The 18,230-nt window shown below is 37.4% G+C and overlaps 1 protein-coding gene across 2 annotated transcripts; it reads right to left on the reverse strand.

Moving 5' to 3' along the window:
- Positions 1 to 726: 726 nt before the first annotated feature.
- On the reverse strand, positions 727 to 17,803 carry LOC133863975 (probable mitochondrial adenine nucleotide transporter BTL1). 2 transcript variants are annotated; one of them, XM_062300151.1, is made up of 6 exons: positions 17,655 to 17,803; positions 17,331 to 17,471; positions 10,252 to 10,346; positions 2,756 to 3,089; positions 1,789 to 2,026; positions 727 to 1,258 (listed from the first exon to the last, which is right to left on the reverse strand). In XM_062300151.1, the coding sequence occupies exons 1-6, from the start codon at positions 17,682 to 17,684 to the stop codon at positions 1,008 to 1,010; spliced, it is 1,089 nt and encodes a 362-aa protein (XP_062156135.1). In that variant the 5' UTR covers positions 17,685 to 17,803; the 3' UTR covers positions 727 to 1,007. The 2 variants fall into 2 exon arrangements, with proteins under 2 accessions (XP_062156135.1, XP_062156136.1); XM_062300152.1 differs by lacking the exon at positions 17,655 to 17,803 and having other exon boundaries at positions 17,331 to 17,616.
- Positions 17,804 to 18,230: the final 427 nt, after the last annotated feature.

The raw sequence follows: 18,230 nt of genomic DNA on the forward strand, positions 1-18,230 counted from the left end.
AGCAATGGTGCCTTTAGAAGGCTTTGATACCATGTAAAATTTGAGAACTACATATTTCTCCTCCATGAATCTTATGGGATCATTACTTCGATATTTATAACTACTATACAACCATATAATTCTACTACAATTATAAATGGTTACAACTATTAACCTCCCATCTCACTATATATCTTCTGACTTTTTGTATTCGATGTATTGTGAGAACTCTTTAACTGTCTAGTTATTATTATCTTCAACTATGAATAACTCTTCATTGTTTTCATTAAGATGCTTGTCATTACTGTTGAGTTGGATCTTTAACATAGCACATTTCAACTCTTCCATCTACTGTTCAAGTTGGTGTTTTGCTGTCCCTCCTTTAGTCTCTCCAGCTAGCATGTTTCCTTTGTGAACATCTATACGTTTTGTAGCTAAACTCTCATCCTTTTTACCTTTGGGCTGCAACATTTCCAAAAATCGTGGCCCAATGTAATCATTAAAAACATATGGATTATTTCTCCTTTTTTTTTCTTTTTTTTTTTGGTGCTTGGTTTATTTCTACTCACTTAGGAATAAAAACCTCCCATTTTTAAATTTTTGCTTAGTATTCCGTCCTCTTTTTTAGAGAAAAACTAATCCACAAGTTAAAAGCAAAGTTTTCACCAACTCAAAAGAGAGTATTTGTGCCTGCTGAGGACTCTAAGCCACATGGCTGATAAGAAGCAGAAGTACATAGAAAATAGGTAGGAAAAGAAAAATCCAACACTTAGGATAAACATTCTATTATGCTGACATTTAAAAAAAAAAATTAGCGCATTTAATTTTTTTACCTTTAATGTACCAAAATTGAAGATGACCAAAATTTTGGTCGGAAGTCAACAATGTTGTGGACAACATGGGGAAGCCCTCGCCCAAAACCATAACTTCCCCAGCATTAAGAAGGCAAAACCACCTACAGACTCGAGCATCCTAATGATACTCTTCACCTTGTAATTTAAATAATGTGTAATAATGGTGGACGTTTGTCATAGATGACCATTTCCGGCAACCAATATGTCTTTCCAAGCTTCATAAAACATCCAAGTGATGCCAGAGGATGGCATGACCTTTAAACAACTAGCACCCCACCCTCTGTAGAGTCCCCTCAGACCTCCCTCCCGGATTACTTCTGAAAGTGCTGCCGCCATGTGGGGCGGGCACTTACCCTCTAGAGCTCCCACCATCAGCCTTTTCCTTGCAACCTCCAATGGAAAGCTAATTGTGCTAGCCGTGAAACCTGGCAATGTATGAAGCATATGAAATTCCAGTTACTTACCAGAAAAGAAATTGTTGAGAGTGATGATATTACTATAATAATCAACATTCAAAACACGAGTCCATTATATCATTTAGGTTCCTGTGGCAAGCTGCATATTTAGAAGAATGTAAAGCTTCAAATACACTGCATAAGACTAATACAGTTATAAATTACAAGTGCTCCTGAATGATGCAATCGGCCCCATCAGTCCTTTACACTTGTCAAGAATAATGAGAAAGTAACAAACCAAATCCCAATAAATATGTTCTGTGAAGCTCATACATGGGGAAAGATTAATTTCTAGTTCAAACAAAAGGATCCATAACGTTTTCAAAGAAACTATACAGTACCAACAGGAAGAGAAAAAAGGATGGGAAGTGGGGATCACAATTTCTCATTATCTTTGTCAAAAGGAATTGAATGAGCTTGTCTTTTAAGCTTATATTGAAATCAACCAAGAGAGAATTTCCATAAAGACCACAAGGCATTATGGAGGCCATGTTTCTCACCTGAAAGAGCTCCAAGCAGGAGCATCTCTGGACGATTTAAAGACTTTTTATTTTTTGCTTGGCAGTAAGATGTCTTCAATTTCTCGTACATGAAATAGTAACAAGTACTGTAAGGAAGCATGCCAATCAATGTAGGTGAGATACCAGCATAAAAGGCGCCAATCCCACCATCCCTATAAATTTTGCTAATTGCAATGCTTAAACAAGGGTATGCCTCACGACTGACAGTCAACCGATCCTGTAATAAGAAGTTAAAAAGAAAACAATTAGTTTCAGAGCAACATTCTTTTGATGAATTTGGTTAGCCAAACAACAGCCAATAAAGACATATTTCCAAATATAAACGCAAGGGATATATAAAATCATCCAGAAATAGACCAGCAGAGATTTTGATGCAGGGCAACAAGAACTTGAAAAGAAAAATTGAAGAGAGAGAAGCAGCAGAGAAGAGAGTAAGAGAAGAAGAATAAGCAGAAGAAACAGGAGAAGAAAGCAAATTCAGGAGGAAGAAGAGAAACAATCCATCATTTTTTATTCATCAAAAGCTCCTTATCTAAGTACAATATTATGCTTTAATAGACTATGGATTAAACCCTAACCCTAACCCTAGAGATAATTGGGCTGACAGCCCACTAAAATAACATGACACCCAAAATCAGAAAAACAACATTACCAGTCCGAAAAATAAATAACAAAACAAATAAAAATCAACAAAAGTGCCCATAATAATATCTCTAGCTCTCAATCACCCAACCACTACAAGGTCATGGGCTGGGTCATCCTCTGACATCGACGTCCATAAACGCGTGTGATCGGTGGCTTGTGTATGGTGTCCCCACCAGCTTTTCGTTTATGTGTAATAACAGATAAAAGATGAAATTTTTAATGTCCAAGAACAACATAAAAGAAGTGCCTGACTAGATTCTCAAAATTTTATATTCCTAAGGATCTCCCATGGTGCAAATACCTTCAAAACTTCAAGGGGATGGCACACAAGTGTGCTAACAATTCCAGCAGCTGCACCAGCCACAGCAACTGGAGAAATCCAGGAGAGAGAAAAGTTCAAACTCACACGACCAATTTGCATCCTCGGGCATTCAGTATGACTCCATGTCTCTTGTGCTGATGTCATTGTTCGTTTCACACACTCAAATGTGCCAAGCTCAATTGCCTGAGTTGGGATTATGCGGAGCATATTGATTGCATTGCCAGCCCATAATCCTTGCCAACCATGCTGGTCAATCACCTCAACGAAACTACCAACAATGTGCTTGGATCCAACGCCAACCACCATTCTTGTCCTGAATATTTCACATGTGATAATAATAAGTCAGACTAAATATTTTAACACTTCTCATATTTAGTTATCCTAAATTTGATAAAAATAAGAAACACCTCAAAATGGCCAATTTAATTAAGGTCCAAATCTTCAGGACGTCAGTGTGGATAAAGAAACCTTTTGATCATTTAACTTCTAGATTGACTTGGATGGGTTGAGATAGTCAATGATGTATGTGAGAACCGTAAGTTGGTCATTCAAGATTTTTTTGTAAAATGGAACTCCAGAAGAAGTCTGAAACCTGGCCAAAATGCTGTCAACTTTGCTCTTCAGCCAAGTTAAATCATTCTTTTGAATTTTGCGTACAAAAGGGCATCTTAACCCCATTCTAAAGCAACCCAACCCAAACTTTAAGTAAACCTTGAATACCCATCTTTAAATAACTGGTTAGTATTGTATACACCATACTCATCCAAAATTTACAACATAAATGTCCGAGTTTGTTTGTGCGTGCGTGATATATACGACAAAGCTCATCAAGAAATAAAACAGTCAAAGAAATAATTCAGATTTGGTCATAGAATTTTAAAGTGAACCTCCATAAAAGCTACTTGTCAAAAAAACTATCAGAGTGAGACTTCCAAGTGGAAGTGGTTGACAATTACTATTTCAGAGTTCAAAGCATACTGAATAGCCTGAAAGCATTTGAGCAATTATAGGTAAGTATTTAGCTCATTACTTCATTTGCATAAGCTGCTGAAATAGATTATATGGTTACTGAACCCAAATGACTGTCCAAAGTGGCCTTTAAAATAGAAGAATCATAGATTGAGTGCATAGCAAATTAGTGATTAAAAATGGAGATGGTGTCAAAAGTAGAGTAAAATTAAGCTGTTGTAAATGGTAAGGCAAAAAGGGACCTTGTCTGAAGTAGCAAATAAAGAACTGAATTGACAAGACAAGGATTTAAAATACCATATAGAAGAAAGAAGGTATAAATTCCAGAAATGTAATTTACTTCGATGAAAACACCAGAAAGTCATAATTATTCATTGAAAAAAATGAATACCACTAACATAGTTCAAACAAGTAGATAACTCCATGAGCCAAATCCTAAAGACTCAACAAAAACTAGCTTCAAAAACAGTCCATCAACAGAAAGCAAGATTATGATTGGGAACGCAATTAGTCCTAACATTATGCCACCCTCACTAACTTGTGGCAGACTTTTATTTATTTATTTTTGTTTAAGTAATAAAAATCTTATTACAATGAAGGGGAGACCTCATGTACACCTGACGTGCATACCAAGCCATCCTAAAGAACTCCAATAAAAAAGAAAGGGAATCAGCAAAATCTACAAGGGGCAGCATTCCAAACAAGAAAAGTTGTGTTTTTCAAAACACTGATTTCAGCAAAGTGGGGCAGCATTCTCTACAAAATAACCCCACACCACTAAGTGTACAAAGCTGTGTTTTTCAAAACAAATTTTCCACCTGAGGATCCAATGGATCCAGTGAAATATAAGGAAAGGTGTACCTTTCCAAGGGTGGTAGAGTCAACCTTATCAAGAGTACCCTCGCCAATTTACCCACGTACTTTTTGTCCTTATTCCCTCTACCGGGGATTGTTGCGGTGCATATTGAGAAGTTACAACGGGATTTCCTATAGGGTGGGATTGATTAAGAGTTCAAATATCACTTGCTGAACTAGCCTAGGGTTTGTACCACAATTTCAAAGGGAGGGTTGGGTATCCGGAATTTGGTGATGTTCAATCGCACTCTGTTAGGTAAATGGTTGTGGCGGTATAAGATTGAGAGAGATGCTTGGTGGAGAATTGCTATGGACTCTAAGTATGGTAATTTGTAGGGTGGGTGGTGTTCCCTAGAGCCTATAGGTGTCTTTGGCGTGGGGTAGTGGAAGAATATCAGGAAAGGGTAGGAGACATTCTCTGGTTTTGCTAAATTTGAGGTGAGGGATAGGGCTAGGACAAAATTTTGGCATGATCTGTAGTGTGGGGATACGGTCCTAAAGGAAGCTTTTCCTTTTCTTTTTTTCTTTTTTTTCTATTTGGTATTGCTCGTGCGAAGGATACCTCTATTGCAGATAATATGGAGCTTTTCAGCGATTCCACTCAATGGAACGTAAACTTTGTTAGAGAGGCGCATGATTGGGAAGTGGAAATCTTTGCTTCTTCCAGGTGTCGCACTCAGTCATTGTGAGTAGAGGTCGTGAAGATAGGCTTTGGTGGGTCTCTTCCAAAAGAGGCATGTTCAACGTCAAGTCCTTCTTTAGCTCATTGGCTTGTTCTGAAGGTAGTCGCTCCCTTATAAGTGTATGTAGCAAACTCAGGCTCCTTCGAGAGCCCTTTTTTTTTTGCGTGGACGGCGACCCTAGACTGGATCCCTTCAGTGGATAATCTCAAGGAGACGTGTTATTGGCCTTGTTTGATAAACCCCCTCCCCTCTGCCTTCTTTTTTTTTTCACTTCTCCCAAAAAAAGTCAACATCAAAACATTCTAACTTTTTTTACTTTTTATATCACATCAATTATTTTTTATTACTATTCAAATAAAAAAAATAATCAAACTTCTTTTTACTTTATATCACATGAATCACATTTTATTCCTATTCAAAAAAAAAAAATCTCTCCAAAAGGATAATCAAATAGGGTCATTATAGTGGATAGATGCTGCTTGTGCAAGAGAAATGGGGAATTAGTGGACCACATTCTGTCTCACTATGATGTGGCTTCCGCTCTATGAAATGCTCTCTTTACTTGATTTGACTTGTCTTGAATTATGCCTAGAAGAGTTATCAATCTATTTGCTTGTTAGTGGAAATCTGGTAGGCTGAGAAGTACTGCGATTTGGAAGATGGTGCCGATCGGCATTTTTTGGTGTTTGAAAGGAAATAAATAATTGGTATTTTGAGGACTTGGAGAGTTCCATGAAGGATATTTTAGCTTCCTTTTTTTTATACTTTATATTTTTGGACAGTAGTTTTTTTGTCCCCACTGTCGCATAGTTATGTCGATTTCCTTGTTCATTTTTCTCTTTCTAGTTAGGTAATTCCTTTTGTATACTTCCGGTGTACTTAGGAGCGCCTTACGCTATCAATAAGACTTGATTTACTTATAATAATAAAAAAAAAATTTTAAAAAAAAAAAAAGAAGAAGAAGAAGAAGAAGGAACATAATTGAATTGAAAAGAAAAGTGGCCCAAATCGATGGCCCAGATGATATGATACTTGAGCCACAATTAGGGCATTCTATTGACATCAGCAGGAGAGACGTATAGAACTTCAGATAAAGTTAAAAGGGTTCATGAATTCTTCAAAGATGAATGACTAGTGATATTTACATTTGAAAGAAGTTAAATTTTTTAAATGAGAGTTAGTCACTAGTATTCCCAAGTAGAACTATAACAGGCAGCTGATACCCACAATTGATTATCATATACAGGTGAAAAACTCAAAATACTTTACTATTTACACTCTCTTACTTTATAGTTGTCAGCTACAATCATTAAAGAGGTCACTATCTTTTGGTCCCACAAGGTATGATCTTCGATTGAACATGTGATTTACACAACTATAAGAAACAAAATAGGTAGAATTAGTTGTCACTCAACGTTCGGCATTACTTTATTAAAAAATGAGGAACATATACCAAAATGGAAGAATATAAAGAAAAAGAAGGAAATACTTCTAATATTTCAAAATAATCTACTTACAAGAGAAAGGGGGGCGGTATAATTTTATGTGCTTTAAAAAGGGAATAAACCCTTGAAAACAAAACCATTCTTATCTTCTTCTTTTTCCCCTCCATTGGTCGTTACCACACTCCTCACCATACTTATTGAGGGTGGCAGTGCCATTTGACCCAAAGGCCATTGGCTTAAAATAAAACCAGTTTAAAAACAACTACTTCTTTCATCATGTGGAAGGTTTACCTGGATATATTCTAGAATAATGATATGGCATATAATCATATACTGCCTACGAACATCATATAACCTTAACTACATGGTATTAAAAAATTACTTAATTACTTAACAAACCTCAAGAAAATCAATTACTATCTCAAGCTCTTGTGGTTCTGATAGAACAAGAGTTCTGCAATCAACGACATTTATGTATCAAAATAAACCAGCTTAACAACTGCAATGGTCTAAAGTGTTAGAATATATGGAAAATATATTATATTTTCCATATATTCTTTATTTGGTTAATATTGTAATATTTTCTATTTACGTTGAATTGTAATTAAATCATGGGAATTTGATTACCATATTAGTATTTACTCTAAACCCTATAAATAGGGACCTTTGTATTGTAGACAAGGCAAGTTAATAAGAGCACAATGTAGCCCTTTGGGCTTTACCCTGTGGACGTAGGTCATAGACCGAACCACGTAAATTCTCTGTCTCTTTTCTCGCTTGCTTCCGTTATTATTTCACTTATTATTCAGTTTAATTTGACATGGTATCAGAGCCACAAATCATCTAAATTAGGTTTTCGTAGTCTTTCAATTTCCTGGGTTAGTGGGTATCAAAGTGTTCCTTTGGTGTTCTGTTTGATTACGTCCCTAGTGGTTCGGTGTATTTTTTTTTTGGCGGTTCGGTCCCTGGTGTTTAGTAGGCCGTTCCTGGGTAGCAGCAAGTCGACTGTATCTGTGAAGTTCTCGACCGCCGCCTCTTTTTGGTTTCTTGGCAGTCCCTTTGGGTGTTTCTCGGAAATTCTGTTTCTGGGTGATTCCGTCCAATTGGTGGTGTATTTGTGCGATTTCCGGTCTGGAGATTTCTGGTGGTCCAACGATTTCTGGATGACTGCCGGCAATCTCTGTTGAGGTTGTCTCATGCAATCTATGGTGGACAGAAGCGTTTCCGGCGTTTCTGTGCAGTCTTGGTGTCTTTCCGGCAGCTTTTGGAGAAGACAATTGCGGTTTGGCTACAGGTGCAGCGTGCGTGTTCTTACTGTCGGCGTTGATTTGATGCGTTTTCTGGGCGTGTTCTCCATTCCTTAGGAGAGCGTACGTGTCCTTTGGTGGGCTGTTTCAGAACCAGTTCAACGTGTGGTGGGCTATTATGAAGTGGCCAAAAGTTGTTTGCATCCAGAGAAAGAAGCATGTCCTTAGGCAGCGCCTTAGCTATCGGTGTTGATCTGTGTTGATTCTAGGTGCGATAATTCTGGAGGGTTCTACAGTTCGGTTGCTGTCTTACTGTTCTTCTGTGGAGGGGTTGGTTCCTGTGTTTTAGTTTTCGGTTGCTGTGCGGTGAAGTTTGGTGTTCTGTGCTGTGCGAATCTGTGTGGGTCGTGGAACCTGGAGGGTTTGGTGCTGTTAGGTGTTGGTGCGGTGAAACAGGGTGCGATCCTGTGGACTCGTGGAGTGCGTTCTGTGGGCGAAAAAAAAAAAGGCAGGTTCTGTGTTTCTTTGAAGGAGTTTGTCGTGAACTCCTGTGAGAATTTCTGTTTAGCGTGTTATTCTCGTGGGTGTCGTGAATTTCTGGAGTGGCCTCCCGTGGCCTACTATGAGTTTCTGGTGAACGAGGAAGGATGAAATCAGTGTGTTATTCATTCCTTGGTGAGTGTCGGTGTCATGGGTGTGGATTTCTGGTGTAAATTTCTGGTCACGTGGATCTCTCGTGAATTTCTGGAGGGTCTTCTCTCTCGGTTCTGATCTCAGTTCTGGAGTGGTAGACTGGTGCAGTTCGGTGCAGTCTTATTTGCGGTTCAGCGTGTTGGTGTTATTCGGGCAGTGTGTGGTGCAGTGTGTTTTCTGCGACGTGTGGTGTGGTGTTTTTTTTTCGGGAGTTTAAAAAAAAAAAAAAAAAAAAGTTTTGAAATAGTATTTCGAGTGAATCAGAGAGTGGGTTTCCGGAGGGTGCTCCTCTCTTCTGTGTGGTTGGCCGTTTTTGATGCGGTCCCTTGGTGTGGTGTCATTCCACGATTGTGGAATCCGTTGGCGTGGACAGGTTCCGAATGAGGAAGTCCCCTTTTTAGTGCGGCCTATTCTATGTGAGCGGCTGATTCTGGGTATGATCCGATTCTGATCGGTGATTCCAGGTTTTTAGGTTCTGGGTATGATCCGATTCTGATCGGTGATTCTAGGTTTTCAGGTTCTGGGTATGATCCGGTTCTAATCGGTGATTCCAAGTTTTCAGGGAGATTAATTCTCATTCCAAGTTTTCAGGGGGAGTAATTCCCGTTCAAGGTTTCAGGGGAGTTGTTCCCGTTCAAGGTTTTCAGGGGAAGTATTTCCCGTTCAAGGTTTTCAGGGGGAGTAGTTCCCGTTCAAGGTTTTCAGAGAAAGAAGAATAATCAAACTCAAGATTTCAGAATCTTCCATCTTGAGTTTGAGGGGGGATGTTAGAATATATGGAAAATATATTATATTTTCCATATATTCTTTATTTGGTTGATATTGTAATATTTTCTATTTACGTTGAATTGTAATCAAATCATGGGGATTTGGTTACCATATTAGTATTTACTCTAAACCCTATAAATAGGGACCTTTGTATTGTAGACAAGGCAAGTTAATAAGAGCACAATGTAGCCCTTTGGGCTTTACCCTCTGGACGTAGGTTATGGACCGAACCACGTAAATTTTTTGTCTCTTTTCTCGCTTGCTTCCGTTATTATTTCAGTTATTATTCAGTTCAATTTGACATAAAGAGCATTTCACAGAAACCAATTCCTAATACCCACTTGACAAACACACCAAATTGTCATGTTAAGATTCCAACTAGCTTAGCCAGTAAGACTTTTGGCCTCTGCCTGAGATCAGCTTTGTATAGGATGGAGCATTGGGAAAGGCTACCTCCAATTGTTTATCCTATAAGCGAAAGTCACCTTCAATGTCTAGTGACCACCCCCAATCCCAACAAAATGAACTTTAAAGGAACAAAAGGGAGATTATGCAACATAAAGAACCAGTTTCCACAATGATTAATCAGAAATATGTAAAGCCAATATTCTAGGTTCTAAGCCTTTGATGGTTGAGTAAGAAGCCTGGGAAGCTGCACGCTCCTTTGCTTTTTCCAACTATGCAAATTTTCTATTACTGATTTGAACTGATGGGTAAAATATTACACTTGTAGATATCTGAGTTTATAAACATCATATTTAAAATGTGATGGAATATGCATTTAGTTCATGAAATAAGAAATAACCAAAGCCAACCTGATGGTCTCAAGAGGAGCAAGTATAGCTTTGGTCATAGCCCCTGCTAAAGCCCCACTAAGAAACTCACCAACTTCTCTAGTCCTCAAGAAATCCTGAAATACATCAAAGGGTGTCAATTTGACAGAAACTATTACAAAAAAAATTAAGAAAAAAATACTGTCTCTTTCAGCTCCTAAATGAAGTGCCAAAAGTAACCTTGAATAGGGAGAAATCAATAGCAGAAAAAAATCTGTGTAACAATTGGAAAAAACGATCTAGTAACACGAGCCTTAATATACATGGGAACAACAAACCACAACATACGCAGATATTATTTAATAACCCAGCTATCAAATCCAAGGATATGATAATTAGAGCCAAAGAATATGATATTTGGACTACTTGAACACATAGCTCACTCAAGTTTACTGTAGGAAAGTCCTCCACAAAGAAACTAGAACATGAAGTACTGCAACCCCACAAAAGCCAATCCAAGAAGTCCTAGACTTATTCATTCTCTGGTGCAGGAAGAAAATACATCTTACTGAACCACTTTGTAGGTGCAGAAAAGTCATTGAATTGGGGAAAAAAATAACACGGCATAACATGTATAAAATTCTCCAATGGGAAGCCCAGGGGTGTAAACATTACTGTTATACAAAGCATTCATGGGAAAATACACATACACATGGAAAGGGCAAGAACCAGTGGACACACACAGAATGTTATTAGGAAAATCACATTGAAGAGAGGCAGAGAAGTCCATGTCTATACTCACTTGATAGGAGACTCTTGCAGATGCAAGCTGCTCACTTGCAAGATGATTCTTTGGCACGTTATCTAATTCGTGTTATTCTAATGTGATTTGCTGATTGCATTAGGTCCTCAATGACTATTGAAGGGTGCTCTATGTAGATTCCCTTGCATCTGATAATATATAGCTAAGTTCATTTTCTAAATTTTTATAACTAAACCTCAGCTCGCTGAATGCATGCATTTAGTGCTTTAAATTGTATAAACGTTTTATACAAGTTTTAAAGAAGATTGCTAGCATGAATTAGAAGATACATTCCATGCATTTAATCAAAAAAAAAAGTTCAAGTTCAATCAGGAAGAATCAGCGAGCACATTGGCCAATTCTATCAAAAGTTATTTATCGAGCAGTCTAGTTGGAGGCCGTTGGTGGATGGTCTTTCCTTTGACTCCATTTTGGAGTTTGAGGCTTGTTGGTTGGAGAGAGATTTTGGAGAGGAGGAGGTGAGGAATGTTGTGACAGCAATTGTTGGTGAGAAGGCATCAGGCCCTAACGGTTTCTCTATGGCATTCTTCCAAACTTTCTGGGATGTGCTAAGAGTGGATATTATGAAGGTTTTTAGTGATTTCCATGTTAGAGGTAAGTTTGAGAAGAGTCTCAATGCTTCGTTTATTTCGCTTATTTCGAAGATTCCATGTGTTATCGACCTCAAAGACTTCCGCCCAATTAGTCTTGTGGGGGGAACCTACAAAATTATTACTAAGATCTTAGCTAATAGGCTTAGGATGCTAATGGAGAAGATCATCTCTAAGTCCCAGAGTGCCTTCAATAGAGGCAGGCCGATTCTTGATCTGGTTCTCATTGCCAATGAATTCCTTGATAGTAGGCTCAGATCTGGCAAGCCGAGTGTCATTTGTAAAATGGATTTGGAGAAAGCGAATGATTATGCGAGTTGGGATTTTCCATTGTATATGTTGAGGCGGTGTGGTTTTGGATAAAAATGGTGCTCAGGGATAGCCCATTGTATTTCCTCAGTGCACTTTTCGGTCTTGGTAAACGGCACTCTTACAAGCTTCTTTAGTAGATCCCGTGGGTTGAGGCAAGGGAATCCCTTATCCCCCCCTGTTGGTTGTTTTTGTGATAGAGGCTCTGGGTAGAATGATATCTGCTGCGGTTAGTTGGGGGGGGGGGGGGGGTTGATGGAGGGTTTCTCAGTGGGCAACACTACATTTTCTCATCTTTTGTTTGCAGATGATACTCTGATCTTTTGTAATGCTCTTCCTGCTCATTTGGGCCATATGCAGAGCTCATTCCTGTGCTCTGAAGCTGCGTCAAGTTTAAAGGTGAATTTGGCCAAGACATAATTGGTTCATGTGGGGAATGTTACTCAGGTGGGAAGGTCGGCCCGTATTCTAAGGTGTGGGGTTTCCACTCTGCCGGTCAAGTATCTATGTTTACCATTGGGGGCCTCCTATAAGACTAAGCATATATGGGACAGCGTTATTGAGAAGGTGGAATATCAGTTGGCCAAGTGGAAAATGACATATTTGTCCAAGGATGGTAGGATTACTCTCATTAAGAGTACTCTTGCTAATTTACCTACATATTACATGTCTCTCTTCCCTCTTCCGGCGAGTATTGCTAACCATATTGAGAAGATCCAATGGGATTTCTTGTGGGGTGGGTTAGGTGAAGAATTCAAATATCACTTTGTGAGTTGGTCTAAACTTTGTTCACCAATTACTGAAGGAGGGTTGGGTATCAAGAATTTTTTTTTTTTGATAAGTAAGAGAGATATCATTAAAAAGCGCAAAGCGCAATCAAGTACACAGGAGTTGGGTTTGATGGTGTTTAATCGTACTCTCTTAGGTAAATGGTTGTAGCATTGTGGGCTTGAGAGAGAGGCTCGGTAGAGAGTAGCGTGGACTCTAAATATGGCAATTTACAGGGAGGGTGGTACTCTCCTGAGCTTGCATGAGCCTTTTGGGGTGGGGTTGTGACGCCAGGCAGAACTAATATTGTTCTAACAATGTATGATAGCAGTAGAAACTAAGAATTAAAGATTGAAAAAGAAATTCAAGAAAAGAGAAAATAACAAATAGGGAAGAGAAAGATCTCAGTTGCCCCAAATAAGCAAATAGAGAAATAACTCTGAAAGAATGATATTTAATTGATATTTCAAAACTTTATTCTACCATTGAGTGTGTATCCCCTATATAGGAAAAAAACTAAACAAATCCTAATTGGAAAAGAAAAAACCTAATCTTTAATAGAAAATGAAACCCCAATCCTTATTGAAAAGGGAAAACTAAAACACACATGCATAATTAGAAAAGGAAAACCTAATCCTAAAGAAAAAGGAAAACTAAAACACACATGCATAAATAAAATAACACTAATGCCAATTTTCTCCTGCATCAAGTTGTGGAAGAATATTAGGAAAGGGTGGGAAAAGATGCCTAGATTTGGAGTTTTTGGGCGGCTCCAACCAGATTAACGTGATCTTCACTAGAGCGGCACATGATTGGGAGGTAGATGTCTTTGCCTATTTTTTCGAGGTGTTACATTCAATTAGAGTGAGAAGAGGATGTGTAGATTAGTTGAGGTGGGATCCTTCCAAAAGAGGTTTGCTCAAGGTCAAATCCTTTTATTGCTCTCTAGCTTCTTTTGAATGTAGTTGCTTCCCTTAGAAGAGTGTTTGGCGGACTCAGGCTCTTTCGAGGGCAACTTTTTTTGTGTGATTGGCAGCTCTAGACAAGATCCTTATCTTGGATAATCTTAAGAGGCGGCACGTCATTGTGATGGACAAATGTTGCATGTGCAAGAGGAATGAGGAGTCTATGGACCACCTCTTTTTCATTGCAATGTGGCTTCCGCTATTTAGAGTGTTTTTTTTCAATCGTTTTGGGTTGTCCTGGGTTATGCCTAGACGTGTTGTTGATCTGTATGACTGCTGGTGTTCCTCTGGCAAGCCAAGGAGTGTTGCAGTGTAGAAAATGGTGTCTACGTGCCTTTTTTGGTGTTTATGGAGGGGAGATGAATAATAGAAACTTTGAGGACAAAGAGAGGGCTATGGGGGAAATATTTCTTTGTTCTTTGATACTTTGTATCTTTGGACAGCGGCATATGTGTCTCCTCTGTCGATTAGTTTTAGTGACTTTCTTGTTCGTTTCAATTTTGCTCTTCTAGTTAGGTGGTTCATTTTGTATTATACTTCTTATGTACTTAGGAGCGCCTTACGCTTTCAATGAGATTGATTTTTCACTGAACAAAAAAAAAAAGTTTATGTAGGAAAGAATTTAAAGTTCAAACCTAGGTTTTTAAAAGTTAAAATTTGCATGAAAGGTAGGCTGAAATTCGAATTTTATGAGGGAGGAACGGCCAGCCCTCATTCCATGCGAATTCTTGGTTCAAACTGTCAGCATTTCAGTTCGAAAATTCAAATAAAAGACCTAGAAATCTGCCATTAGTTGTCATTCGAATTTCAAGCAAAAATACCTACAATCTAGCTAGTTTGAGTTTAAACTTCAATGACCAGCTACCATGCCTCCAGACCTGCGATTTTTGGGTTGTTAAACCAACATTTAAACTCCCATAATTCAAGTTTCCAATGCCAAAGAATCAGCTACAACAGCCCTTTTGAAATTTCAAATTCCAATGCTAAAAACTAGCTAATTGAACTAGTCAAATTTGGAGCCTCTCAAACCACTCGACCACTTAGTATTCTCTCATCCAACTCATTTGCTCATCTTTCATTTTTCCAGCACACACTTCAACACTTCAGTCCTCTCACAATCCTCTCTCAAAAACCGAAATTACCTAGCAATAGAATCACCCAATCGGCCACTCCTATTTCCTGCACCAAAGCTGAAATTCCAGCAGATTTCTTTCACCACATCAGAAATACAACGTGAGTAATCTTATTTCCTTCATGGATGCCATTGAAGAGGATTTCCATCGGGTTAAAAAGGGTGCGCATCTTAAGATCAAAGGGAGGAGAGATGTGTTGAATCTAAAAAGCTCCATTGACCACGGCGATGCAAGCGTGCCCTCTAGGCGAAGGAAAGGAAAGGCTCAGGTGCTAGAGCATTGAGTATTCCTTGAGGGCTTTGGGTTTGAGGGCTTTTGGTTTTTGAGGGTTTCTTGGGTTTCTTTCTTTTTGTGGGCTGTTTCATTTTTTACTTTCTTGTTAGGTGCTTTCTCTTGTATACTTCCGGTGTACTTAAGGGAGCCTTACGCTTTTAATAAGACCAGTTTATTACATATCATAAAAGAATGCATTTAGAGCATGATTGGTGAGGTTCTTGACCATTATATATCAGGTTCTTCAAGATAATAACATGCTGTCACATAGTTAGCTGATTTTGTGTAGTTGTAATTCTCATGCATGTTCACATGATCAGTCACTGATTTCATGGCATAAATAACTTTTATATATCTCCATTTATACATAGAAGTCATAATCTGGTCAATGACATGAAAATTTCTAGGGTAGCCGAATGCATGTAGGTTAGATAGATTCTCTCCCTTGATCACATGATTTTATGCTCATCTATATGCTCAATTCATTTTAATTTTCATAGGCATCATAGCCGAATCATATAGCCTAGATAGTGAGGGCACATTAGCTTGCATAATATGAACTCATATTTGAAAATCTAATAGGGCAGCATCTTAAAGACATCAAATGATACCATATATTGCTTACAATGTCAAAAGAATTTTATGAAAACCATTAATTTTATGTTCTGATCTAAACACAAAAGTTTACAAAACTTATAAAAGAAGAACACAAGAACCGGCCAAGGATGAGTATAACCCTAGCCGATTCATGGTAGTATGGCTAAGTAAATTGTCTTGAAAAAATTAGTTTTTATATTATGTTTTGCATAACATTGATAAAAACATGTTAAAATATATGATTTCATCATAAGCATTCATTCATGTCCTGGAACTTTCTATCCCGAACATAAAGAGAACCTAAATTGATCAATATTATACTAAGTAACAGATTCTAAGTATGTCCTAAAGCAATAGTCTAAGTTGTTTTAGTAAACTTTCAAAAAAATACTTGGCTAGTTTAGGCCTATTTAGAAATTCATGGGCCTTAGATAGTAAACCTAGCTAGGACTAGGAGGAGGTCCAAATGGACTATTTCTTACCTAACTCCCCATAAGAACAATTTGGAGAATTTTATAAGAAAAGCTAAGCTAATTTCTAAGCAAGAATTTCAAGTTTAACATATTCTAATTACGTTGTTTTAAAACTAGTTGGGATTACTACTTGCTGAGCATTCCCGCTCACCCTTTTGTTTTCTTTTTCAGAAGGTGAGATGAACGTCATAGGAGTATGAGATGTTTAGGCTACCGGGGAGATTGCATTTACATGATTATCTATTTATGTGATTTTTGAAATAAGTGCATTGGGACACGAATGGAAAAAAACTACTTTATTTATTTAAGTTTTTGTTAAGACAATTAAATGATTGACCTTATGCTTTTGTAAAACATTTCTTTCATGGCATGCATCCTAGTGGTTTAATGTGCTTTGTGTATCCTATTATATAAACTTAGCGCCTCTAAAAGACTAGCAGCAAACTCCCTAAATTTCATTCTTTTTCCTTAATGTAAGAAAAATACCTAAAAAACTACCTGCAACAGACTCCCTTGGTGTTCCCTAAACCAAGGCAAGCTAGAGTTCTACCCAAGATCTTGGGTAGCAGTTTAGCTCCCTTATTTTATTTATTTTAAAAATTAAATTAAATTAATTTTTTTTGAAAAAAAAAATAAAAAAATAAAAAAAAAGCTTTCCCTTTCCTTTCTCACTTTCTCTTGGCATTGATTTGAAAGAATATTTAAATGGTATAGGAAAAGAATAAGAGAAGCTATTATAGAGTTTCTTTGAATAGGGAAACAAAAAGTAGCTTAATTCTTTAAATTTAAGAAAAATTTAAGGAAGCTGCTGCTAGTGTTCTAAGACTTTAGAATTAACAACCAAAGCCTGTAAGCCTTAACGGGCTGGGGTTACACATGGCATCCCCAAGTAAAGGGTTCAATCCCATATGAGTGAATGAGTCGTATTACAAAAGAAGACATCTCTGCACTGCAAAGATTCAAATGAGCCTGTAACTACTATTTAATTATTCATGATAAAAAGAACAACGCTGGCGTTCCTTTCCGTTCCTTCTTTTGAAGATGGGCTTTCCTTTTTTGACCATTTAAAATGACCCAGATCCCTCTCTTGATTTTCTTTTCTTTTCTTTTTTATTTTCCCATAATTTTCCTGGCAACCAAGCAAAAGTCATATATAAGAAAATAAAAGAAAACAAAGATCTGACACTCACATTGATGACACGCCCGACGTCAGGAACTTGAAATCCCAGTTCGAAATTGCTCCCCTTCTCGATCTCAAGCTCTTTGGGAAGCATCAACGCGCCGTACAGCACGTCCCCGAAAACCCCAGCGGAGCTCTTCTTCTTTAGCGACTGCGATTCAAATGCCATTTTTTTTTCTACTTGTGTTAACAAAAATATTACAATATTCTTTCTTTATGGGATTTCAGAGACAGAATATGCATATGCAACTTTCTTATACGATATGAATGTCCATGAACATATTAGAAGAGAGGAAGCAAACAAGACACAAAGTTTTGTTGAGAATTGACGTGCCTGAGAGCGAGAGGAGGATTTTTGGGACATTAGAGAGAGTTGCTTTTTTTTCTTCTTTTTTTGGCTTCTTTAGGGACTTTGGTCTTTGGAGGTAATTGGTTTTGAATGTTTTCCTCTTTTTGTGTTCTGTTTTTCACTTTAATGGTTTATTATTATTTAGGGTTTCTTTTTGGACGATCAAATGTGGGCGATCTTTTGACTCTGGTCTCTGGAGACTAAAAGGAGTACAGTTTGTATATATATATATATATATATATATATATATATATATATATATATATATATATATATATATATATATATATATATATATATATATATATATATATATATATATATTAAAAAGGAGTACAGTTTGACCTACCAAAACTTGGTTTATAGAATATATACGTCTAGATTTTAGAGGGCATGTATTTTTATTTTATTTTTAACTGGGCAGATTTAATTTTTTTCCTTTTTCATGAAAAAATTTGAAATTAAATTTAAGGAAAAATCTATAATAAATTCTTGGGCAAAAGCGCGATTTGAAAGTGGTTCCTAACTTTTTAATTTTGGATTTTAAATACATGAGTGTTT

Source organism: Alnus glutinosa, chromosome 3, assembly GCF_958979055.1.
Source record: "Alnus glutinosa chromosome 3, dhAlnGlut1.1, whole genome shotgun sequence".
Lineage (NCBI taxonomy): Eukaryota > Viridiplantae > Streptophyta > Magnoliopsida > Fagales > Betulaceae > Alnus > Alnus glutinosa.